This window comes from Equus caballus, chromosome 4 (assembly GCF_041296265.1).
Source record: "Equus caballus isolate H_3958 breed thoroughbred chromosome 4, TB-T2T, whole genome shotgun sequence".
In the NCBI taxonomy this organism is placed as follows: Eukaryota; Metazoa; Chordata; class Mammalia; order Perissodactyla; family Equidae; genus Equus; species Equus caballus.
Window position 1 is genome coordinate 58,321,812 of NC_091687.1, and position 26,415 is coordinate 58,348,226.

Genomic DNA, 26,415 nt, shown 5'->3' on the forward strand with positions numbered 1-26,415 from the left:
CCATTAATTAGTAATGAGGTGAGATGCCTCTGCATTTAACTCATACTCCCCTGACTTGCTGATCAGGTCTGCAACAATTGGGTTAAAATACCTAAATCTGTAGGATTTAAGGAGAGCAGGGAGGAAGAAAACAGCTAGTTGGAAGGGAGCAATCTGAATACTGAGAGCAGTTCTTTCTCCCAGAATATTTTCTGTCTTGTACGGAATCCAGAAACTGTTCTGAGTACATGTAGATCTAACTACAGTTGCAATACTAGGTAGGAACACTGTGCTATGAAGGTGATTAGTTACAAGGCCAATGTGATTGCTGTAACAAAACACTAATTTGACCAGTCTCTGGAGTTGAAAATTTGATTTATCTTGGTCTCCTTCTGTCTCTGGTTACATTTTTAGCAATTAATTCATGGTAATATAGACAGAACCCTCATCTCAAATATAAATGGGGTGATGGTATTCAGAGACCAGTTTTGAAAGTAATTCTCATGTGGTATATGGGGAACATTTTCCCCCAGTTTACTCCCAGACATATGAAATAACCCACCTGGGCCATCATATTAGCACTTTGTCTTTAAACCCAGAACATTCATCAGTCCTTAGATTATAAAAGAAAGGAGGTTCTGGCCCAACCATTGAGAATATGAAATAGCAAAACACATGCTCTCTCCCCATTCTACTCCCATTAAACCCTAAGTATGTTCTAACTTGGATGGATTGGGTCTTTTCCATTAACCTGATTAATGTGCATCTCCCAATTATTTTTTTCAATCTATATCCATGGAAACCACATGAAGAAATAAAACTGAGAATAATGACAGATATTTCATATACCTTTTGTGGCAGCTAAAGCAAATCCTATGAGCTCGCTCACAACTAGACCCAAAGACTTAAACATACAGTTTTTAGTTTAAAAAAAGGAAAAAAAAAAAAAATCAGATGTGTCTAAAGTTAATATTTAAAAAATAAATAAAAATAAATAAGAGGCTCTACGTGAAGTCGCCCCTCTCCCTGCCTGTCAGATCTACTTGGCCTGAGCTCTAATCTAGCGGTTCTCAGACCTTGGGCTATGAACTCCTTATGAGGAAAGGCGGGTGATCTTCGAGCTTTTTCAAGGGGTTCATAAGTCCATATACACAAAAGCGTTGTTTTTGAACAGATTAGATCATGTCTAATCTATGTCATATTTTTCAATGTGATTAACATGGGATTTTAAAGTCTTCATATTCATTATAGTTCTCCCACCCTTGCTACCTAGTTACTCAACGGGACCTAAAAATACAGATTCTGCCAAGTTTTTGATTAGAAAGGTGGTGGTGGCATGGGATAGTTACTGACTAGGAAGTGGCATGAAGTAATTATCTGGAATGTGAAAATCCTCCATATCTTGATGTGGATAATAGTTACATAAGTGTGTGTAAAAATTAAAAATTTGGGGTTGGCCCCATGGCCAAGTAGTTAAGTTCGTGCACTCTGCTTCGGCAACCCAGGGTTTCGCTGATTCCGATCCTGGGTGCCGACATGGCACCGCTCATCAGGCCAGGCTGAGGCGGTGTCCCACATGCCACAACCAGAAGGACCTACAACTAGAATATACAACTATGTACTTGGGGCCTTTGGGGAGAAGAATCAAAAAAAAAAAAAAAAACCACTTTTTAAAAAGTTCATCAAGCTGTACCCTTAAGATTTGTGCGTTTTACCATAAATCATGTCTCAATAAAAAGGGGGTCTTCTTACTCAAATAGGTTGGGAACCACTATCCCCAAAATCCAGGCCACAATGAAATTTTTCACATCTGTGGTAAATGGAAAAAAACAGGAATATTGTAATGAGTTTGTGATAAAGCTAAATTTAGAGAACCTAAAGAAACGCCCTTTATTCTGAGAATCTTTCTTACTTTTTTGGTGTCTTTTATTTTGTGTACTCTTCCTATTTTTCATGTTATTGTAATCTCATTTCTGTAAGGAAGGATAATGATAATAAATGATAATAGTTCTTTCCCTTTCCATTTTATTTTGGTAGTTTTCTTTTGGTGTTGTTTGGTGTGGTTTAATATCTTTACTTGGCAAAACAAAAAGCTGATAATTCATTGTTGTTTTTTCTTTAAATGGCTCCATGAAATGAAAACATGTTCCAAACTTTCTAAGTGACCATTCTCCTGGTCCAATTGTACTTTCAAACTGACCATTAGCCCACCCATTTAGTCTAATACCTCTGCCCTATTCAGCAGCCAAGGCAGAGAAACGCCATCCCTATGCCAACCTGCCCCTCCCCACTTCGCAGCACCCAAGGAGGTGGCTCACTCTCACCTGGTGAGTTAGAGCAGAAGTCCCCTCTCCCACGGACCCCGCGTCCTCACAGAGCCTTGATAAGGTCCCTGAAGAGGGGACCCATATTATTGAAGTCTCAGTGCAGCACATGCCCAATAAAAATATTATAAAATATCACATCTCAGAGGAAGCAGCACAGAGACTCTGTTAGGAACCCATCCACATCTGTGGATGATGATTTCCCAGCCTAAGTTCAGAACCAGGAGTCCCACTGTCAAACACTCGGCTAAGTTTAACTAAGAGAAAAGTCACCATTAGTATCCCAAATAGACTGTTTCAACAAACAAACCCTCCTTCTACTGGTATAGCCCATCTCTCCTGTGATCAAGGTTACGATTTTAACATGTTTTCAGGTTTTTTTCTCAAGGAGAATTTTTGACAATGTGTTAAGAAACTGTGTTACCTGTAAAATCCCTTGAGGTTCACTCTGTCCTTTATCAGGTCAGCTGCCTGAACGATAATAATATTTCTCAATGCTCTTCCTGCACAAGAAGAATTCTCTCCATAAATCTAAATGGAAAAGACAAACATTCGCTGTAAATTTAGAACAATAATGTGACAGTTTGTGAGCTGCCAAGAGCATACTACATATGAAAAATCATGGCCAATCCCTAAGCTTACATTTTAGCCTACGTAGCTACAGACCTAGAACTACCTATTTTATTTTTGCTATTGGTCTACTTATGTTTTTAAGGTATAGTAACTATTTTCCAAATGCTAAATTGCTTTCACTATAAATAATCTCCTTTTACACAAAGTTTTCAGGGTAAAATATCTGTTTTTTTAAAATACAGTGTTTCTATCAACACAGCAAATTGAAGAATATTTATATGACTATATGTTAACTCTGCCATATTGATAACACATTCATGTAAAGGTCTTGGAAGATGGGAAAATAATTTTTTCTTGTCTAGTGAACATCTCACATCATGACACAATTTGATAGCAGGCTGCTATCTGCTTTGCTTTTAAGCTTCACTCAACTGCAGAGGTCAGTTAATCCCAAGCATCCCGGTTTCATGTACTTCATGATTCCATCTAGCAGACAAAATTTTCATTTAACTTTTTTTAATCTTCTAATTCGCCCATATGCATCTCTGATTCTTGGAGGATGAAGGAGGGTACTCCTTGAATCTAGAGAGGCCTATGTCCTACTTTACATATTACCTCCTTTTTCTATAATTGGCACCTCCCTCCACAGCACAGTGCTGTTCCACAAAGGAAGCTAAATGAAAAGGACAGTCTTCGTAAGAAAAGGCTCATAAAAATCAACATATATTAGGGGTATGTGCTTACATCTGGCTGTCTTGTTTCTTAGTGAACTCTTTTTGCACCTATGAAATACTTTATATCTTGTCTCAAAGCAAACAAATTGATAATATATTGACTAGGACGAGAGGGAACACTTCAACCCCACCCTTATGCTTGTTTAATTTTCCTATTATCACCTCCTAAACACAACCTGACGAGAAAGTGAGAAGCGCAGGACATGATTTATTTTTAACATGTTAAAATTAGGAGGAAAAAAAAAAAACTTGAACAAGACAGATAACAGAAAGTAGTACCATAAGAGAGGTACGAGTCAGCTGACCCTTAACCATTCCTGACATGGTACCACCGTTCATTCACTCAGTTATTCAAAAAACATTTAATGCGCAGCTCTCAGGCCCCATTCTAGATGCTGGGGATGCAGCAGTGAACAAGGCAAAAAGGTCCTTGCCCTCACAAAGCTCATCGCCTTGTTATTCTAAAAAGGGCAACTCTTTGTCGATTGATTCTTTAACATAACACAATGAAGGCATCCCCATCTTTTTTCCAACGAGCATATGGAGATCTTCTACTATTAGGTAACTATAAATATGAATAACCCCTTTTTGTACAAAGTTTTCAGTGTAAAATATCCACTATTTTTAAAATACACTGTTTCTACCAATACAGCAAATTGAAAATATTTATATTATATATCAAGTCTGCTGTACTGATAATGCATTCATGTAAAGGACTTGGAAGATGGGGAAATAATTTTTTTTCCTATCTAGTGAATATCTTGCACCATGATACAATGATTAGAGCATTTTAAACACCTTTTGTGTTGTCATCCCGAGGTGAAGGAGATGGCATCATCAGGAGCAAAGGGAATAGCTGTAACTAGAGAATTCAACGGCACGATTTGTGAAGCATTGTTCAGAAAACACAGTAACAGAGAAAAAAATCATACCTGGGAAGGAGTATGCTCAAGGTATGGATTGGAAATTCTTCTTGACAGAGTCTATTTTGAAAGAAAGAAAAAGGGAAAAATTAGAACCAAACAGAAATCTTTGTACCATAAGGACACAATAGATGCAACACTGGCAGGCCCAGCAGTTGTCCAAGCCAAAAAAACATGCTGAAATCTCAAGTCATGGGCCACGGCGGATTAATGCCCTTATTCTCATTCAATCTAAGTATCTGGTCAACATTCATTCCAATGGGACAGGATATTCCATTTGAACAGCTCCCAATCTTGAGAGTTCAACTTAAAAACTGCAATAGAAAGACTGGGATGTTTTTGTAGTTGTCACTTTATCCTCCGTGTGATTTGCTTCCATTTCTCCCTTCCTTTGCATTTCTACCTTCACCGGTCTAACTCAGGAAACCTCAACTAAACAGATGTACCTAAATCGCCCCCTGGACTTACAGTGGGTCTCTCACTGCTTACGTGAGTCTATCCAAATGCCCCAGGCTCCCCTTCTGGGTCTCCCCCAGCCTGCCTCGAATAGGTTTCTAGTATTCCCCTTCTGCCTCCCTACACGGCTTTTTTGATTCAACAAGATCCACTCGTCAGAAGAACCTGCTACTCATACTGCTTCTGCTTTCACACTATTCTCCTCCTCAGAAAGCCCTCCATCTTCCCTGATACTTCCTGAATCTCACAGCACTTTGAAGTCCAGGTTTCTGCAGTCACCTCCTGGGTGAAGCTCCTCCCACCTGCCCTAGTCCACTGGGGTTTGTCCCTCTTTGCAGCTCTTTGTTTTTTGTACTATTTGTGTGGCAGTTCCCGGGTGCCCTGCATTGTTGGCTGTCCTATGTGGGCATTCATCCCAACTAATCCATAAGCTCCTTGAGGGAGTGCTGGCAGCTTATATACTGCTTGGCTTTCACAGCATCTAGCACACAACCTTGCACAAAAATGATTCTTTTTCTATTCCTTTACTTATAGATATTTACATCTTTATTATCTGAATTGTAGGAGCTAATTTTTCCTACCTCACAATCCAGTAAGCAGCACCATCACCCACATACGCTGTGGCACAATAGAAAACTATTATCATTTCCCATTGTAGCATAGGAAAAAGAACAGAGAAACTAACATTTACTGAGCTTCCAACCTATGTTTAAGAGCTCTTTACATCTCTATTCCAAGGCTTGCTGTCTTTTGAGACTCCATAGTTTTTAGTCTGCCGCCTCCCCTTCTTAGAATCATTTGCTAAATTTACAAAACATAACCTGCCAGTCATCGCTTTCCAGCATCTGAATCCTCCACCAAATTTTAATCTAAGACAAAATTCCCATTCTGCCTCTTCCTCACTTCACACAGCTCTCATACTACTCATCTTCTAGCTAAACTGAACTAAATAAATGGACTCTTTGGAAATGTCAACTGGTACACTCTGCTGAAAGTTGGCAATGGCTTCAAAGAAAACGAAATTTATAAGATAGACAAGTCATTTTTAATTCCCATGTATTGAAATAAAACATCCACCCACCCTTCTGGTCTAGTCTATACACACTCCCAATCGGCCCTTCTTAGTAGGCCTTCTGTCGTCCAAGCCCAGGTAATGTATTCATTTATTGAAATACTGAACAATTTAAAATTTGCAAATGCACCAGATTTATAATTTGAAGATGAATCATCATGATAAGTAATATTTTTCCCCTAAACAGAGACACGTCAAAAAATCAATACAGCAGGCCAGAACTGACAATCTTTATTACTCATCTAATTGCCTGAAACAGCTCAGGAAAGCAACTGCTTCACATGATCTAGTTAAAAAGAAAGCTTTTAGGTAGAAACAAGTTCTAAAGAATTAGGTAGGGGCTCTTTCACGAAAGAAAGCAAACCACTTCCTTTCTCTCTGCTGCCAACCTAAATCTGGCTGTCTCAACACTAGTGTTACACTCACACGATTTCACTTCACAGAAACTTCCCCTGTGGATGGCTTGTTTCAAAAGATTGGTAAGGTGAGGAAATAAAGCCATGAGATGGTTCCATGCTGACTAGATAACAGCATTAGATAAGCTATTAGCCCACGGGGAATCCACAAGAGCAACTTAACAAGAACTGCCTTTTACAGCACACAATACCTAGATTTGTTGTCAGAAACTCCTGTGAAGCCCTAGCTTAACTGGTCCCAGGGGAGTTTTGTTTCATTAACGCTCTAGGACAGCAGCTCTCAAACTCAGCTGAGCTTGGGGAAGCCGCAGAGCCCTCTGGAGAACTCCGTTAAGTACCGATTTGTCAAACTTAAAATAACTACCATAACTCGGTACTTTTTGAGAATCCACTTTATGTTAATGGTTGGTATTGACCAAAAATAGCAAGTGCCAAAGACTTAAAGAACACAGAGAAATCATCCATTCATTAGCTCATTTTAAATAGATATTGGGAAAAGACTGTTACATAATTTTATTAAGGGAATACCATGGGCCAGCTTACAGGAATTTGAGAATCACTGCTCTGTCACCTCACTAATTGCTCTCCCAGCATTTACCTGTAAAAGGATCACAAGAACACCCTGAAAATGCACCTCTCTCCATTTCAATATTCTTTCCCAAATACAGTTATTCAAGCTGTTTTCATCCCATCTTTGAATCCCTTGGGGGTTTTTTTGTTTGTTTTTCCTCCTCTCAGCATTTCAGGGCCTCATCCAACCACTCCTGTGGCAATTAACTTCCATTCATTTCACATTTATGAAGCACGTACGGAGCTGTGGGAGCTTCCAGAAACATACATATGAACAAGACACCAGCCCTAATTTAGAAATCCATTACCAGAAGACATAAGATCTAAAGAACACTTTAAACCCATGAATTCTCTTTCTTGATTCTGATTTCCTATCAATTTACTCTATAATCTTGCATGCTGGTCCAACTGATGCAGGGTGTCCTCTTTTAAATTGCTCTCTCCATAACATCTCATAAATACAATGCCCAGAGGAGATGATGATTCTTTTTCCCCCACTTTATTTCCAATTTCCTACAAATACTTAAGCCAGATGCAATCATTCTCTCATGAAAGACACATACATACCACAGAGAAAAAACTAGTAACAATACAAATGAAATTAGATTTTAATTCAAATTTATTTCTTCTCTTTTCCATTTTAATGAACCATGGAAAATGATTCCCTAAATGATTCTAGCAAATCTCATATTTTAAACATGTATTGTAAAATTGTAACCCTTTAGTAGTCACAGATGAATTTCCTGAAAAAAAAAAAATAATGGCATAACACAAAAGAATAACTAGGTAGCAATAATATATACACATATATATATATATTTTAAAGTTAGGTATCCACTAAAATTAAACTATAATAGTCTACAAGGTTGGGTCTGAATCAAGTAGGGAACTCATTCCAGAGTCACTGAAAATATCTGTCTAAACCATGAAACTATCAAACTTAAATATGATAGACTTAAGACATTTTTTAAGCAGCTCTTAAAGGAAATGTCTTAATACTCTCCTTAGATTGAGTTCAAGTACTTAGGCTATTAAGCGGAGGGAGAAATGAAAGGAGAAAGACTGAATCACTTTAATAACCACAGAAGTATGACCTGCTCTATTACAAACAGGAACCAACAAGAACTACCAAATTTATTGATAACTTGAGAATTCATTAATGACACAACTTTCTGTCACCTTCAGCCATTGTCCTTTTCCCAATCTGAGTAATCAACAGAACATGAAGATGTTAAAGTGGAACAAGTATACTGAGATTTCTTACAATCCTAGGAAGCCAGAAAGCTTCATAAGTAACTGGAGGGCACATATGTTAAGAGATTATAAACTTAAACAATAAAGGCTGTGATCTAGTAGGCTGTCCAGTTCTAAGACGGTGCGTCCTTTTTAAGCCCCAGGATACATTTACATCTCAGTCAAAGCTTGAAAAAGGTTAAAAAGAATCCCAGCCAATCTGTTGGCTTGAGAAATACACAGTCATCACAAGTTAAGCATAATGCAAAATGGAGACATGAACCAAATGCTGAACTGGAAGGGCAGGGCACCACGACTCTTTCTGCAAGCTCTGGTCCAATTCAAGCCTACAATCATTTCCTCAGAGCTTCAAGGGATGTGCTCCCAATAGTCAGTCACACTCACAAAGGCCATTTGTAACAATATCTTCTCAACATAGCCTGGCAACACCAAAGTCAATGACGGTCTCAAAATTATCTTCTTCTATGGCCCTGTGATATCTTAAGAAAACAGAATGAAAGAGAAGGTAGCAGAAATGCTTACTGAGCACCTCTTTTGTCTTAAGCACTGTCCCACATTAGTAACTGCACCCACCTATCCATAAGTTTACAGACAAGAGGCCTGAGGGTCAGAGAAATTAAGAAACTTACTTAAAGCCCCAGAGCTGGAAAGTTACAGAGCTAGGATTGATTCCAAAGCCACTACTCTACTATAACATGCAGCATGTTACTAAATGAGTTTCTACTATGTTCTAGAGCTTGTACTAAGGATTTTACAGGCACCATCTATCACTTAATCCTTGAAAAACTATTAACTAGGTACTTTTATTAATCCTATTTTGCAGATGACAAAACCAGACTCACAGAGGTTAAGAAATTCACCTGAGTTTGCAACCCAAGACTATCATTAGTTACTACTGCATACACATATAACACAGATTGTGATGAGTGAAGAGTAACCTGACAAATGAGTGCATCTAACTGCATGAAGTCACAAAAAATATTTGCTAGATCCAGCAGTTCTCAACCCTGGATGTAAATTAGAACCATCTGGGAAAATGAGGAAACAAAAACAGGTGTTCAGATCTTATTCCAGACCCATGGAATTAGAACCTCCAGAAGCAAAACCTGGGCAATTTTTGCCACGCTCCCCATGTAGTTCTAAGTCAGGGCTGAGGAAAAACTGTAAAAATCAGCGGGTGAAACTGGCGATTTGAACCTCTCATCATCCACTTCAGCAATGAGGCCTGGAGCTCTCTTCAAACATCACATCTCTCACACGCTCAACTGAGGTCAGAACAAGGTAGAGGTACAAATCATTTGACCAACAGCACTGGGATCTGTAGCTGAGCTTCCAAGTCTGACTTGTGCAAAACAAAGAGCCACTGTTTCAGTAAATCCCACCTTACACCTGTTTATGTGGTATGTGTTTTCTATATACCCTATCCCAGACATAGCCCTAAGCCAAGGTACCTTCATGTCTGCAGAGTAACAGTGCCTACGCACCGTCTGAAAGGGCATACCCTTTTAATGGTATCCACGGCATTAATCTTCATTTTCACTTCCCATTATTAAAGGGCTCTCTTCTAGTATAAACATGTTTGCCCCACTTAAAAGCTAAAGTAGAAAATTAACGTGGGTTCTAGGAATACTTATAAACAATCTTGCCTGCCTAGGGAGATAAATCAGCAAGAACCAGCAGCTTCTGGGGAAATAAACACAATAGGTACAACAGAAACAAACCCCAAAGTGTCCATTTGATTTTATTCAGTCCTTAGGAAAATATCTTTCTTCTCGCTCTCTTTACAAACGAGAGCATAGTTTTGCCTACCAGGGTGGGCTTCTTTGGTTAATGCAATCACAGAAAAGCCTTTAAAATTTAGGAATCAAGTCACTAAGGATTTCAGAACAACAGTTAAGTTCGCAAGCTTACTTATTTCCGCTTGCCACAGAATTCCCGGCTTATAGGCTTATAACACCATCAATCCACCCAGTCACACCTGGACTTCAAGATGGACCCTGTCCACAACAGCCAACACGAAGCAGCTCCCACCAGCCAAATCTGGGACAAGTGGAGCGGCAAAATAATCAAAGTATTGCTTTATAACCCACAGAATAACGATCCATGAGTCCATACTGACATAAGTAATTGAATAAATAAATGTTTAGGGTGGGAGGAGAGACTAGCTCTTCCTTAAAGAATAATACCAATTACTAAATGTAATAAAAAAAGGAAAACCGAAAATCACCATTAGGCAAACACCACAATAATACATGTTGCAGACAAGGATAGTCAATGGGTGCTAACATTAGTGGACAAAAGTATGAGATACAGGATATTTGCATAGTGTCAAAGTGCCTCCCCCTCAAGACAAGTACAGAGGAAAAACAGTAACTTTTTAGTGGAGCTCAGCAGACACCATCTTAACCAATTGATAAAAGTTATCACCAATATTAGACATGTTGACATCATCTGCCTTCTGATATGATAAACTGAGAAAGGCACTCTTCTGGTATTTTTGTCAAAAAGCATACCTGAATTTAATGAGAAAACAGGCAACTCCAAATTGAAGGACATTCTTCGATATAATTAGCCTGTACTCAGCAAAAATTGTCAAGGTTATGAAAGACCAAGAAAAACTCAGGAACTATCCCAGGTTGGAGGAGCCCAAAGGAAAGGGACAACTAAAAGCAATGCATTGTCCTAGCCGACTAGAATAAGAACCTTAGTAGGACAACTGGCAAAATCTGAATGAGGTCTATATTTAAGTTAATTGAGTAGGGATGCTGGTTTGAGAACTGTATGGTGGTTATATAAAATTCCAACATTTGGGGAAGTTATGATAGTTATAAGGGAACTTTTTTTTGCAACTCAAGTCTAAAATTATTTCAAAATGAAAAATTGAAAAAGAAAATAGCTTCCTTCTTCCCCACAAATAAAGTCTCAAAAAAATTCAAATATTATTCCAAAATACAGCATCTATTTCTTGGCAACAGCTGCGCTGTCCTCCCAAGGACCTCATCATCATAGGCTATACGACAGAAGGCCCCGCTTGCTTCCCTGACCCCTCTGGCCTCTAGCACCTTCACAGAAACCAGATTAATCTCCCTAAAACAACTCCTTACATATCACCTTGTTTTTTAAAAACAAAAGTTATTTAAAAACAAAAACATTTTACTCTGAGTGCTCACAATGTTCCAAGTCTTTAAGCAAGTGGTCAACACTGGCCTTACTTGTCTAGTCCCCATGGCACTTCTCCCTACAACTCTCCACGGTAGCCAGGCAGGTTGTCTGATGTTCACCATGCAAACCAAGTGCCTTCTCACCTCTGTGCCTGAGCCCCTGCCATGACCTCTGCTCCCTGCACTACTTTTCCACACGCTGCCTTGCCTTCAATCCATGCAAACGTTGCATGAATCCCAGCCAAGCCCTGAGCCTCCCTGAGTAATCTCTTCCCCCAAACGCTCTAACACCTGTCTATATTTGCCACAAAAATATAATGCTCCTGGCTCCATTTGTATGTGTATGCTATCTGCCTTTAACCAGCCTCGAAAACCCCTAGAGGGACTGAGACCTTCTGTAAACCTATGACCTTCCACAGTCATCCAATGGTGACTTCTCCCTAGTGTCACACTGCCTGAAACCCATTCACTCTCAAGCCAAGTGGTAAAGCATGATGTTGCCACCTCAAAATCTATGAAACCCATTGCCACCTCTGGCACCCTGCTGCCACCACCACCACTGCCACCACCCTTCCCTTCTCTCCTTTCTCATCTCTGTCTTAAATGGTCATGTATGGAGAGAAGCATCTATGTAGCATATTTTTATACACTGAATAATTTATGTGCTTGTTTTAAAACAAAGATCCACTTGAATGCCAATTATTTCTTTTCAGTGAAAAACACTTCAATTAAGTCACTCTGTGTAGTCTTCAAGAGGAAAAAATATGCACTTTTCCTTTCGTATGTTACTGACAAGACAGAAATGAGCAAAAGAAATACACCTTGGAGTAGCCACACTTCTTACCTTGTCTGGCTCTGGAAACAAATTAGTCTTAGATGTTCCTTTGTTAATTTATACATAAATTTTTGAAAGGTGCTCAACAATAAAGGTGATAACGTACAGTCTTCTGGCGGAAGGAATATTTAGTAAACTAGTTGTAGTTTTTGTTTCTCAATTACTCAACTAAGACACAGAAAGAACCTCAGAAAGGTAGCAACAGAAAGGATATCCTGAGGTTACCTGGCCCATTCCATAGCCTTCATCTAAAGTATGTGAGCCAGGTGGGAATCTAGATCAGGGACCTGCAAACCATGGCCCACAGGCCAAACCCAGCTGCCACCTGTTTTTCATAAAGTTTTATTGGAACACAGCTGTGCCCATTTGTTTACATCTGGTCTCTGGCTGTATTCCTGCCAAAAATATTTACTATCTCGCCCTTTACAGAAAAAGTGCATCAATCCTGGTCTAGATCATCAAATTTTACCGAGCAGGAGGCACTCTACAATCTCCCTAGTGATATATTCCAATGCTTAACCAATTATTGATAAGAATTTCATTTTGAACCAAATTATTTCCCATTGCAATTTAAGATGACATCCTCCAAAACTGATTAAGGCACATTTCCATCTTTACTGACATGCTACGTAAAAGCAAGAAATAGGTCAAAACAATTTTGCGATCCCAAGATTAAAACAAACAAAAAAGGAGCAATCAGTTTCACTCCTTTTAAAATTAGGAATTTCCAATCTATACTATAATGCGGAGAAGTCTAAACTACAAAAAACTGTCAAGGGTCAAATACACAAAAGTACTACAAAATCCAAGAATACGTTGTTTCAAACACCTCAATCTTGCACACAATATTCTCTGCCTGGAATACCTTTCTCCTCATACATATAAGTTTTCATATAGTTTATGTTAAAATGTATCCATGAGCTCAAATCTCCCATTAGAATTTTCTCTTATGTACTTCCAAAGCACTTTAGATTCTAGATACTTATTTACATTTGGATTTCCCCTACTTCATAATAAGAATCTTAAAGACAGGGTCTATATTCCACTCCTATTTATAAATGTCCTCAGTGACTAACATGACTCATTGCATCAGTTTATTCTCATCAAAAGTTTATCAAGGGAAAAAAACCCTGCAGCTCTTTAAATTCCTTCCTTAACTCTTTTCACCTTCCGGAGTTGAGGGTTCTGTGCACAGCACCTTCTATCTGGGAGGCTGCCGTGTATGGTGGTTAAGAGCAGAGCACTAGATTTGAATGCTTTGATTCAAAGCCGATCTGTTCCACTTAAAAGTTGTACATCCTTGGACAAGTTATTTAACTTCTTTGTGCCTCTGTTTCCACTTCTCTAAATAGGTGAAATAAAATCTACCCATAAGGTTGTTGTAAGGATTAAATGACTCAAAACAGTGGTTCTCAAGTTTCAGCGTGCATCAGAATCACCTGGATGGTTTATTAAACCAGATGGCTGGGCCGCACCCCTAGGGGTTTCTGTTCAGTAGGTCTGGGGCCAGGCCTGTGAATCTGCATTTCTACGCGTTCTCAGAGGACGTTAACGCTGAGGGACTACACTTTGAGAACCACTCACTAAAAATATGTAAAGAGTTTAGAACAGTGCCTGCTATATAAAAAGCACTCAGTGAGTGCTAACTGCTGTTGAGCATTAAGCAAACTTTACTATTACGTACACGAATGTGGGTCTCCCCTACTACACTGTCAGCTTCTCAAGGGACAGGATTTCATCTTTTCCATTCACATCCCTAGGACATAGCAGAGCGCCTGTCACAAAGCAAGGCCAGTGGGGCATTGGCAGAATTCTCTGCCTCTTGCCCAACGTTCCTCTTGGCCAGAAAAGAAAATAGGATTTGTGGGAAAGAAAACTCTTCTAGTAGCAACATCCCCCCGGGTTTCACATCAAGCATCTTTTGGACATGGGCTATTTCATTCACTTGCTTGACCCATAAGGGTTAGGTCCCACTTCCCATACTTGGGAGTCTGGAAGCGCTAACTCAGAATCAGTCAGCTTTTATAAGGTTCTTGGAACCATGGCCCCTTCCCAAATGGGTAGAGAATTTCTATAAGCCTCTGTCAATGGTAACAACCTGCCACCACTGCTGTTTAAAACTCTAGGTACACTTAATTCTCACATAAACAAAAGTTTTACCCGGACACTGCCAAGTGGAAATCCTGTCATTCATTCTAAATTTATACTGTCTTCTGATTATTGTGACTTATCTTCCTCAGTGTTCCCAAATCTTTTACTTAATAATTCATTTAATAATTTGACAGGATCAATATGAACCTTAGCACTCTACAATTTCACATGCACAACTCAAAAATTTATGACACTCGCAATACCAGGGTTATGACACAGATCCTCCACAACTTTGCAAATAATCCTAACAGCAGTGCTGTGATCCCACCTGCAGACTTTCAGTATCACTGAAGGTCATTTTTCCAGCTCCCCTGAAGTCATTTAAAGCAGTTGGGAAGCATATTACTGCCTAACATGTGCAATTCCAGTTTGAAAAATCATTCTCTTGATGGAAACAGGAATAGTGCTGTCTCATCAGTCAACATCTTACCATTTGCCACAAGGAGTAGGCCTACGCCTTCCTTCTTTTCTTGCTCTGATGACACATAAAACTGTTAGCTTTGTTGGCCTTTATTTCACGTGTCCTCAGTTACCTGGCACTTGAGTCTTACAGGCTTGTGAAACTTTATTTATCTTGGGTCACATGTCCTCCTTCCTCTCATGCACTTCTTTTTAAAATCTGAGGTCTATTGAAACCTCACTTTAAAGCCGCACCAGTTCCTTTCACTTCCTTCTACTTTTCTAATACATTCTAACAGTAACATACTAGAGAAGCAGAATTTCGTTCACATCTTGTGCATATTTCCTTTTAGTGTTTCCAGCTATGACACCCTAACTATCATTTCTCTTGATTTATTGCAAGCAGATTCCACAGAGCCCAGGGTTGGAGACAGCCTTTCTCCCCAGGTTCCCTCTCTCTGATGGGCAGGGCCTAACCGGTACTGTGCTACATTGCTGCTGCCAAGTTTCCTGCTCTGACTGGAGGCTTTCACTTTCCAATTCCTTGACACTGATTTAGATTTTCTACCTTCACTGAATCACCTTCTTTCGAGTCTCCCCACTAAATTATTTCTTCTAATCTGTCCAGACATCCTTTCTCTTCTCTAATAAGTTATGACAGAGAGTCTTTCTCCAAACTGTTTCTCTTCTCCTGTCAACTCTCTACTCTGGCACAAAGGCCCACTACAGTCCCAGCGAACATAATCAATGATCCTTCAGACAGAAGGACAACTAGAGAATGGGCCCCACAGGTCACCAGAGCAGTCTTCAGATGTTCCGGAATTCAATCGGATCTCTAGTTCTCTGGTTTCCCCCCTGGAAATCCCCCTTGCACTGCAACAGGCATCAGTAACTGCCAATCAGTACTCCCTGCTCATTAGAGGCCTCCCAATAGAGGCTTCTGGAATACCGCTAAAACCACCTGGCAAGTATTATCTTTCTCATGCCCCATCTTAGTTAATCTCAGATGCCAGTAATCAACAGTTATCTACATCCTTCCTCCAAGTGTGGTCTGAGGAGAAGCAGCATCGGCATCACCTGAGCCCTTGTGGGAAATGCCGATTTTCAGGTTCCACCCCAGCCGTACTCAGAAGATGATGCTTAACAAGATCCCCAGGTGAATAGATCACGGTCAAGCTTGAAAAGCATTCAACTACACTACCTAGATATGAAATCCTGCTTCAGCTACAAATCCTAAAGCAAATCATAAAAAGCCCCTCAAGATACCAACAGAAATGAGTTTTGAAGATGTTGCTTATCCTATTCTCTCTCCTAAAAGGTGAAAAATGCACCTAAGCATAGGGAAGATAGTAAAGAATTCCTGCAGTAAATAAACCTGTTTAATCCAACATTGCTTAAACATATCTCAAGGAATTTAAAAACTTTATCTATTTTTATAAACATCTGTTACCATCTCAAGGCACATTTATTGGTGTTAACAGAAAACAGTAAATTAAAAAGCCTGTCCCAGAGCATCAGCACCTCCATTTGACAATCATAAAGCCTGTACTTACCCCTCCAAACCTCTCTTGCTGGCCTGTTCACCAGCGACTTTTCAGTAAGTATGTTAATCAGGTTTAGACATGATGTTGCCCCTACCTTCCTGGTCGGGGAGGTCAAGCAGAGACCAGCCTTAGCTCTAAAGGCAGGACGTTATGCAGCCACGATGAACAAGAGAGAAGAAGCCAGAACCGGAGCTCCCGGATCCTCACACTAAAGCGATTTGTCATTGCCCCCAAACTCTCTGGACATATTTTGCCTCCTCTCTTTACTATTTTCCATTATCTAGGAGGAAAGTCACATTCTGATTCCAATTTATAAGTATATATAAGATCCAAAAACAACTTCAAGTCTTTTGTGTTCACCCCTCCTCTTAAGCACAATTACTCTAAGAGGTACTTCATAAGGGGTTCCGTTTTTAGAACTCCCTCAATTTTTACTTTTAATCAAACTTCATTTTCCACACCTCCAACTGCACTCTTTGTGCTTTCTGTCTGTATGAAATATTTGGTAACAGAGCTAACATCTTCTCGAACCTTATTCAGCTCAGCTACAGTCAATCACAACCCTAATTTTTTGAGGCCTCTTTCAAGGTATGTTAACATTGATAATCTATTTCTAGATGAAAGATCTAACGTTAATAAAGTGCCCTACATCCAAAAGTAGGGGACTGAGGAATTAACTGACACAATGTGTATGAATAACGGAGGAGGATACCTTTGTTAGAGTTTTTATACCCCTTAAAAGGGTTTTACAATCCTTGGTTATCTAAACACCCTCTGCTCTCTCCCTTGCCACCCTCTCTCCAGTTCCTCTTCCACCCACACTCCTCCCCTCCCACGTCCCCGTCCAGGTACATGATTAAATATTCTGCAGCCATTACAAATATGTTAAAGAACTTGTAATACATGGAAGTATTTTGGTGAAAAGAGAAAAAACTAAGTAAAACTGAAGAGACAGTATAAGGTCAACTATACTTTAAAAACAGACAGAAGGGAATATACCAAATTGCTAATGGAATGGTCTCCTTGTAATCACTACTGGTAGATTTTTATTTCTTTCTATCTTTCTAAACTTCTGATTTTTCTATATTAAATATATTACTTTTATAACCAGGAAAAAAAGCTACTTTAAAAGCAAAATAAAAGCCCCACTCATGCCACTATCCTCCACCTCTCACCCTATAAAGGAAAAGCAAGATTACACAGATGCAAATGGTGACTCTTCACACATAAAGGATTAAGAATGTGTCTACAGTCGGAAGGAAATCGAAACTTAAGTTAGCTCTAATATAAGTGTATTTATGGATGAGGGAAAGTGAGATAAACCAGCCAATGATTCTGCTAGGAAGGATGTTTTTACTCCTTCTTCCTTTCTGCTCCACGGAGGTTCCTTTAGCCACTCTGTCTGCCTGCCCTAAAGAGACAGAAGCATGGAGAAGACCTATGGAGGTGAGTGGAAGGAGCCCTCTGTGAGAAATAAAGGGAGACAGAAGACAATGAAAGACTATAGTGGGAAAATTTCATCAGCACAGCAAAAAGAGATGGGGCAGCCTTTCCATCTCTAAATGGCCGTGGTGGGTAAAGGATATAAATTGGGCTTTGACCAAAGTTCCTATTCTAATAACATCAGTGGTCAGAGTATTTTGCGGTCAATTTGCCAAATTGTTTAGGATCACTTTCTCTTCCTAATAACCTCTGAATACTCAGAGCTAACAACAGCTAAAGAAAACAATTTGGAAATAAATACCCAAAGTCAAATATCAGTAACTTTGGGGTTCTCAGTGTTTGAATTTGTTTGTACACAGCCAGGTTAGATATCAGCTTCCAAGGGAAGAATGAGAGATACACAACGGATTATGAAATGACAGCTACATTTAATACATGGTCAATGTAGTTTCTAGTAAAATCTAACTTCCTCCTCTGTCCCAGGGTACAGGTACTGCATTCACTAGTCTCAGATAGGCAAATTGCACTCCAGCTTTTTTATTAATTGTGATCCTCATATACAGGACACTGCCTTCATCAGAGCCACAAGCAAGAATTTATGTTTTGATCCCAGCCTCACGGCTTTCACTACCTATCATATTCCTTCCTGAATTCCAAGTGGCAACTCTCCAGTTCAATACAAAAGAATTTCAGTACTCAGATCTCAACATGCAGATAGGGATGAATTTCTCAACCCATGGGAGAAAATGGGGTTTTTAAGAGCCTGTAAGTTTATATTCAGTTAACTATTTTTCCACACAGATCTTTCAGTGAAGGCAAGATTAAATCACCGAGGTTGTTTTTAAAGCAGTTCCTAAACTAGTTTGAATACTATTTTAAAACTCATAGATCGAACATAAAACTGAATTAGACCAAAGTCTTGGAAAAAGAACACAAGATTGAAAACTTTTCATTTTTTCTAAGAGATATGCCCCTCTCTAGTGCATGAGGCCTGCAGAAGCTTGGTATTTCTTGAGTTTGATGTTATGTGTGTCCCTTGGAATAAAAGGACAAGACTCCATTAAAAATAGTTGCAAGAGGTACTGAGATGACCAAGAACTTTCAAGAAAGGAGTACATTCAGAAAGGTGACAGCATTGAGCAAGTAATTGAGGATTTTTCCTTCTATTTCTATTACATATTTCAAAAGCCACGAATTAGAAGACATTTGTCAAGTAACGGGAAAATTTTGAATACTAAAATATTTTTAAAATCCCAGGGTAAAAGCATATTTAAAATAAAGTTTTTATACCCTTCTGGCTTCAAACCCATATATGATTCTGGAGATTAGCTGCACAACAATGTGAATGTGGTTAACGCTGTTGAACTGTACACTTGAAAATGGTTACGATGGTAAATTTTATGTTACGTGTATTTTACCACAACTAAAAATTACGAACCATGGGCCCACGGGGTGGTGTAGTAGTTAAGTTCACAAGCTCCGCTTGGGTGACCTAGGGTTCACGTGTTCAGATCCCAGGCGTGGACTTACACATCACTCATCAAGCCATATTGTGGCAGGGTCCCACGTACAAAGCAGAGGAAGACTGGCACAGATGTTAGCTCAGGGACAATTGTCCTCAAGCGAAAAAAAAAAGACAAAAAAAATTATAAACCACATAAGATAGATTCTGAAATTCCAAATTTACTTACAAATGATAATCTCCTAAACTAAGTAAGTAAACACATAAAGAAAGCCATACTATCCAGGTTGAAGGTTCTCTTCTCGGGCACTCTCAAACTTGGCCTGAATTGCCGGTGCCTCCACACCATGGGGGAGATTTAATGCCTTGTCAAACCTTCGTCTTCATTTCAATGAGGTTTTAAATGGCAACGTTAGAAATGTAATCACCAGCAAATGAAGCTCCAGGAGTTAATTAACCCAATTGTGTGCCCACGTTTTCTTCCTGTAAATGCATTTAAAGGCAGCACAAAAGTCACCGGTATACATAAAGCCTTAAATATGAAGGTAAAAATGAGGACTGTTCCACCTGCAGGGAACAGAACTTTGCTCTTTCCTGGCAAACAGCTTTCTCCCTCCACTCACCCACATTTCTGTAGTCAAGCTTCAATGCTAACAAAAGGTTTTCAAAAGTCAATCCCCATTTCTTATTACTGACTAAATTTGACACACATAAAGAAACTTGTTTTTGAAAGCTTTCCTATTATAAATTAAGTTCATGACTCATGGCAGGCAATTCCTTTCACCTAACTCTCACTTCTGTATCTCAGGCAGGACAACAAACGCTTCGACACAATCACAGTCCTATTAACCATCAGGTGATGCATTAAATCTTGAACCACCTTCTCTCTGGCTTTGTCACACTCTTCTATGCCGGAGGGAGCAACCCACCACGAGGGGAGCAGAGACACAACTGGAAAAGGCTGTGGCTGTTTTTAAATCATCACCTTTCAAACTTTTTCGACTGCAAGCCACAGTAAGGAGTACATTTTATATGGTGACCCAAGTCACATAAACATATGTATATATGCATATAACTGAAACAAAATGCTTTTAATCTTCCTCTTATACCGCCTCCCAAGTGAGATAAACTGAGCCCGTTATTATATATTCATAGTAAATGCTAACATTTCATTAAAACGATTCTACAATTCTCATGTTAAACTGTCATGAAAAAATTTCTGCTTTTAGCTACGTACTTGAATCTTCAAAATATTCAACAGACATACTTAAGTACTTACATATTTACATATTCAAAATCAGGCTGAACTACATGACTGTATACCTAGATATGCTATGTGTGTTTGCGTGCAGAGAGAAAAAGGGAGTGACCAACTAACCTCGGGACCCAAAACAGCATATTCAATGCATGGGATATACTTTAGTCATTGATTTTTTTTTTTTTAAGTAAAGCTTCTCTATAACTAGACCATGCTCTCGTTTGCCAGAATAACCAACACTCTAAACAATCTTATTTAAGGGAAAGAGTATCTCATCAAAAGAATGGATAGACGTAATTTTCTCCGAATCAAACTGAAGAGGGAATAGAATATGTATTGTAGATATCTCCTTTTCTTTTTTCTTTTTAAATAGTAATGCTACCTTTAAAAAAGAGGGGGGGGGGGCTCCTAAAAATCTTCATAGAGGTAGGATGGTTTATCTTCTACAGGAGTTTCCATTTTGGCTGTTTCTTACTTCAAATAACAGGACAAGAGTATGGGGGATGGGGGATGTTAATAATGATCATGAAAACAGCGTCAAAAAAAAGAGAAAGTGGCAGAAATAATTGACTGTACTATTGTTAAGGGTGGCAGAGTAAAACTAAAGCCCAAAATGTAGAGACTGGGATCTTTATGCGTCTTCTGTTGTTAATAACGTTCCAGAGTCAATGTTTCTGAGGGAACCACGAAGAACTGAAACAAAGCCCTTGAACAAAGGGTGGCAATTTGTGATAAGGGAAAAGCTCATGCGAGCAAAGAAGAGGTTGTGGACGTGGAAGGAAAGCCTGTAGCCTAGAGAACAAACTGGCACATATTTAGCAGCTCAATGCCTATATATATATATATATATCAATACACGCAAACTCAATTAGAGATATATACTCACGAACCACAGACATACTGCTTATTACTTGCCAGTCACTGTCTTAAGCACTTTTTACAAATATTAATGCATTTATTACTCATAATTACCCTTGGCGGCACGGAATGGTTAAGCAAAGTGTCGACAGTCATTGAGCTGGTGTGTGGCAGAGAAACCCAGTCTGGTTGGTTTTGGCATTTGTGCTCTTAATCCCTACATTCTGTGGCTTCTTCTTTGGAAATGCCCTTGGTTCCTGCCTCTTTTGAAGCCTACCTCTCCAGTCTTCCAATAATTCTGCAGGTCGACCTGCACTCCAACATCCTTCTAGTAATTTCAGAGTTGGTTCCTCTTGTTTGCAATCAATACTCCTGACTGACTCAGTCCCAAATCCAATTACAGAGTCAAGTTTATGTGAACACAAAGCCTGCACTGTGCTCTGGCCCAATAAGAAGTCAATCACTGGAGGAACACTGGGAACAGGGAGGTAGGCAGGCATAGGGAGGGGCATATTTGTCATGCAAATGAGCCAAATCCTCATCTTACAGGATGGGAAGCAACCACTATCTTGAAATTTATGAAAGCAAGAAATAATGGGGTTCACTATTCTCAATTTCAAGCAGAATGCAGGTGGATTTCGTGTGGCCAGCTACAGAAGTTCACAATTTTCTACCTGAGTCTACTGTGAAAAGCAGCTATGAGTATCTTTAGGCCACAATTCCCTGGATTTCATGCACAGAGAAATTTAAGAACTGGAAAACATCAAGAGTGATTCAAGGAAATAAACACTCTCCTTTCTACCTAGTCAGCTGCCTCTCTTCCCACATGACCTATCTTCTACCTTATCTTCCTTCGCCTAACCCAAGGCTGAGTTTGAGGGCAGCTGGCACAATGCTTATCCGGCATTGAAGGTGGAGACCTGGCACAGAGCAGATGCAGCCTGAGGACAAGGGGTTGGGGAGGGGAGGAGAAGGGGAAAGGGAGAGGCATCCATTTCCATCAGCTTGGAGGCCACAGCTCAGACAGGATGCATCAGAATGGTAGCAGACTGACATTTAGTCTCTCCTTCCCCAAACCAAAAAACTGAAACTTCAAAACATGTCCTAGGGACAAATACCGCCATTTAGTCATTTAAAAAGCATCCCCTTTCCCTCTTTTTCTTTCACATAAGCTGCCTTACACATATAGAGACAACTTTTGCTTTAAACGTACACACACATACATACTCTCTCTCACAATTTCTTAAATAAGAGTTTTGGGAATCTAAGAGACCTTCTGTAGAGAACAGAGAAAACCTTTGGTCATATTTCCAACACTTACATTCCTCTTAACGCCAGGAACTTATTTTGAGCGCTTGCTGATTTTTAGCTGCCCATAAAAACAGAAAGGAAATCACTAAATCCTAGCATCCCATCCTTCCCAAACTCTCAGACTTCTCATTCCCAATGCCTCCATCTTGTATCAGGCCCTCAGCCCCTGCCACCCGGACTTCAACCCCATGAGTGCTTTCCCTGCCTTAACTTCTCCTTCCTCCATTCTGCATACCACCTACCTAGACACATCTTTCTAAAGAAATGCTTTGTTAACTGATAGTGACAGCCACCTTACATCTGTGAGATCAGATCCACATACAGTCTCAACTTTATTCTGTCCCCAAAACCCACACATGTACTGTATGAAGTGGTTCCCAAATGTCAATATGAGGCACAATAAGAATAAGGACATGGTAGTAAATTTTTTATAAAACTAAATTTATTTAATTATGAAGAGCACTCCTTTATTCAGGGGTTGTGTTCTTTCTGCCTTTGTGCTAAAATGTCCTTCTCTTATGAAATGTAAAAGCTATTGCATTTTTTCAACCCTCATTTGACAAAATGAAAGTCTGACGTCATATGTTAGCTCTCACTTAGAAAAAAATTCACAGGGCATTAAATACAAAGTCTGGCAACCTCTATAGTATACAGGTTTTCCATCTACATTTTCCATTGCTGATAACAAGACTAACACAAAGACAAACTCAAGAGCACTTATCACCTTCCCTCAATTTACAGATCAGTCCCTTTTACCCTGCTCTCTCCTGCCCCAGCCAAGCCCACCCCTCACTGTCCCTATCACATGCCATGCTCCCTTCTGCCTTGACCTATTCTAACGTCTTATCTACCTATTACAGTCTTACCAACTAGTTAAGTCCTGTCCTCAAATATTACCTCTGCCCAATAGTTCCCTTAAATCCTGCTAATCAACCTCAATCTCCTTTCTCCTTATAGTATATATTATCTAAACCAGTTATTCTTAAATGAGCTGTCATGACACACTTAGTTGCCATATGCTGTAGCAGCTTTATTATTAGTAAGAGAAGTACTGCGGTTTATGAATAAATTTTTTTCGCCAAAGCAGACTGGTTTTCTAAAACATCTTTTTCCAATATACTTTCTGAGTGGGAGAGCAAGACGTGAAGACCAACTTCACCATGTAGTTTGGTGGAATTGTTATGAGAAAAATAATTCACTATTTGTTGACTGAGGATTCAATATATGCCTAGGATGGTCAAGCATGTGAGCCCCACACTTCACATGTCTCACGGCAGAGAAAAAGCTGAGAGCGTGGACTGGACCCAGCAACCCTGGGGAAGAGGCGTTCCACGAAAGTGGAATGATATGAGGAGACAAATCTTAAGTCCTGGCATGTCACTCTCAAAAGGAATAAGCTTCTAGAATTTAGGAATCGTATTCGACATCTACATGTATTACACACTCCAACATTTGATAGATTTAATTAAATATTACAAGAAGAACCAGACAATTTTGTCCACCAGACTATGAGCTCCCTAAGTGGTCCTCAATCTTGCTCCCCTAGGGAATGGAAGCTGGCACATGGTAATATTTATTGAATAAAAAAGTGGTGAAGCTTTATGAAAGAAAAGTATATGTAAATATACAATGTTGTGTACAGTTTAGAGAAACTCTTACGAAAAAAATATCCCCCACGTGTTCAACAAGTATTGTTGAGAACCTACTATCTCCAGGCACTGGTCTAACTGCATGGGGTACAACCATGTTTGAAACAATCACCCTGGCCCTTGGGTAGCTTACATACTAGTGGAAGAAAACTGATCATAAACAAAATAAATAAGTTAGTTATCAATTACTTATGTTAGAAAGTGGTAACAGGAATAGGACATGGGAAGGATGTAGATGTTACAATTTAAATAAGGTAGCCAAGGGGCCTCATTGAGAGAATGGCCTTTGAGCAAAGACATGAAGCAGGTGAGTGGGTATCTGGAGAAAGAGGGTTTCAGACAGAGAAAACAACAGGTGCAAAAGCCCTGAGGCGGGAGCATGCCCAGTCTGATGGACGACTAGCAAGAAGGCCAGTGAGGCTACAGTCATGAAAGAGGACAAGAATATGGCGTTATTAGACCTGAGGAAGAGACCATCTTCTTTTGTCTACAAAGCAAATTCTTGGCACCGTGAACACACCACTCCCATTTATGTCTAATGTAAAATATGTCAGAATCTCTAGGCAAATCAAAGTATTGTATATATAACCTTTGTTGCCTAATAACTAACCTTGATTGTCATTTTACACTTGGCTTTGTTCTTTTCATACTGTAACAGCAAGTTTAATTTTTGAGATCAAAGAACTGTCAGTAGCATAATTGCTCAGTAAAAGTAGTTTTTGCAAGTCTTCACTAAAAAGGTACTTGTGTGCTGCATTTCATGTGAACTGTCAGTTCTATTGCTGACAGACTGCTTTCATTTCTTTCTTGAGGTCTTAAAGAACAGATAAGCCTATTTCTTTGAGCTGTACCCCAAATTATTAGTTTAGATGTTATGCAGCACATAAAGTAAAATTAGATACCACCCTCACCAAGGTAATGTCAATGTAAACCTGGCAAACAGACAAACCCCAGCCCTTATGTAACCACCACTCTGAAGTTTTCCTCTCCTCCCCAGGCCCAGGGAGGTAAGTTCTCCCCCTTCGTGTTCCCAGGTACTTTCTGTTCCATGATGTAGTTACCATGCTATGTATTTTGTAATTTTTACAGTTTTGTAAAACTATATGGTAATATCATTAACATGTTTATCTCCCCTGCTGGACTTGAAGACTGGGATCATGCCTTTATTCACTTCAGGATTCTCAGCTTCTGATGCCTGGGGTGGATGTTACTAATCTTTGTGGTTCTTTTCTCTTTCCAAGCTCCCGGGAAGAGGACACTTCAGTGAGTTAAATCAGTGAGGTCATGTGACTTGCTCTGGCCAATGAGACATGAGCAAAAGTCACTTCAGGCAGAAGCATTGAAATGTCCAGGTGAAATTCTCCATTCTTTCCTCACATGTTGCAGTCACTGTGGAAGATGATGACATGGAAACATCATAAGATGGAAACAGAGCTGCCACATGGAGGACAGCCACCCTGGAGAGCACCCAGAGGCAATATGGTCTATTTGTGAGGAAGAAATAAACTTTTTCGTTGTGTCAAGCCACAAAGATGTTGGTGTATTTTTGTTACTGCAGTAAAACTTAGACTATCCTGACTGACAAATCACAGAGTAGGTGCATAATACAGATTTTCAGAAGGAAGAAAAGATACCAGGAAATGCAAAAGCAAGGACGGCTGCACTAGATGGCAGTCTGGGACATGAGAGGTAGGTGCTACATTACAAGCAGCTTCCTGCATTGAAAGAACAATTAACAAAATCATTAATCCCCTTTGTCTTCTATTTAGCCTTGTACTACCAAAGCTAATTGCTTAAACAGAAGCTTCTAGATTTGTTAGTCATTAAGAAATGAAACTAATTTTGAATTTCACAATCGTACTTCTCACCAAGGCAATACCTTCTTGTACACATCCTTTGACCAAGACAGAAGTCCCTATTTAAAGGAGGTAGTTTTGAAAATGTAATGCTTATCGGCAATCAGTACATTTATAAACTCTCTATCCACTAATGCAGATCAGTTAGATAGTGGTTCCTTGAGTCCAAAAGTTCCTTTTCTCTTGG

General features: G+C 39.5%; 1 protein-coding gene across 9 annotated transcripts in view; it reads right to left on the minus strand.

The window, feature by feature from the left end:
- Window positions 1–26,415, minus strand: part of RAPGEF5 (Rap guanine nucleotide exchange factor 5) — a 349,321-nt gene that overhangs the window by 179,394 nt on the left and 143,512 nt on the right. For 8 of the 9 annotated variants that reach the window (XM_070264270.1, XM_070264267.1, XM_070264266.1 and 5 more), the window contains 2 exon segments: window positions 4,543–4,593; window positions 2,728–2,834 (listed from right to left, as the gene is read on the minus strand). Coding sequence is in view for 3 of the 9 variants with exons in the window: in XM_023639352.2 (XP_023495120.2) it covers window positions 2,728–2,834; window positions 4,543–4,593 (158 nt within the window). In the remaining 6 variants the exon portion in view is untranslated. 9 annotated transcript variants of the gene reach the window in all.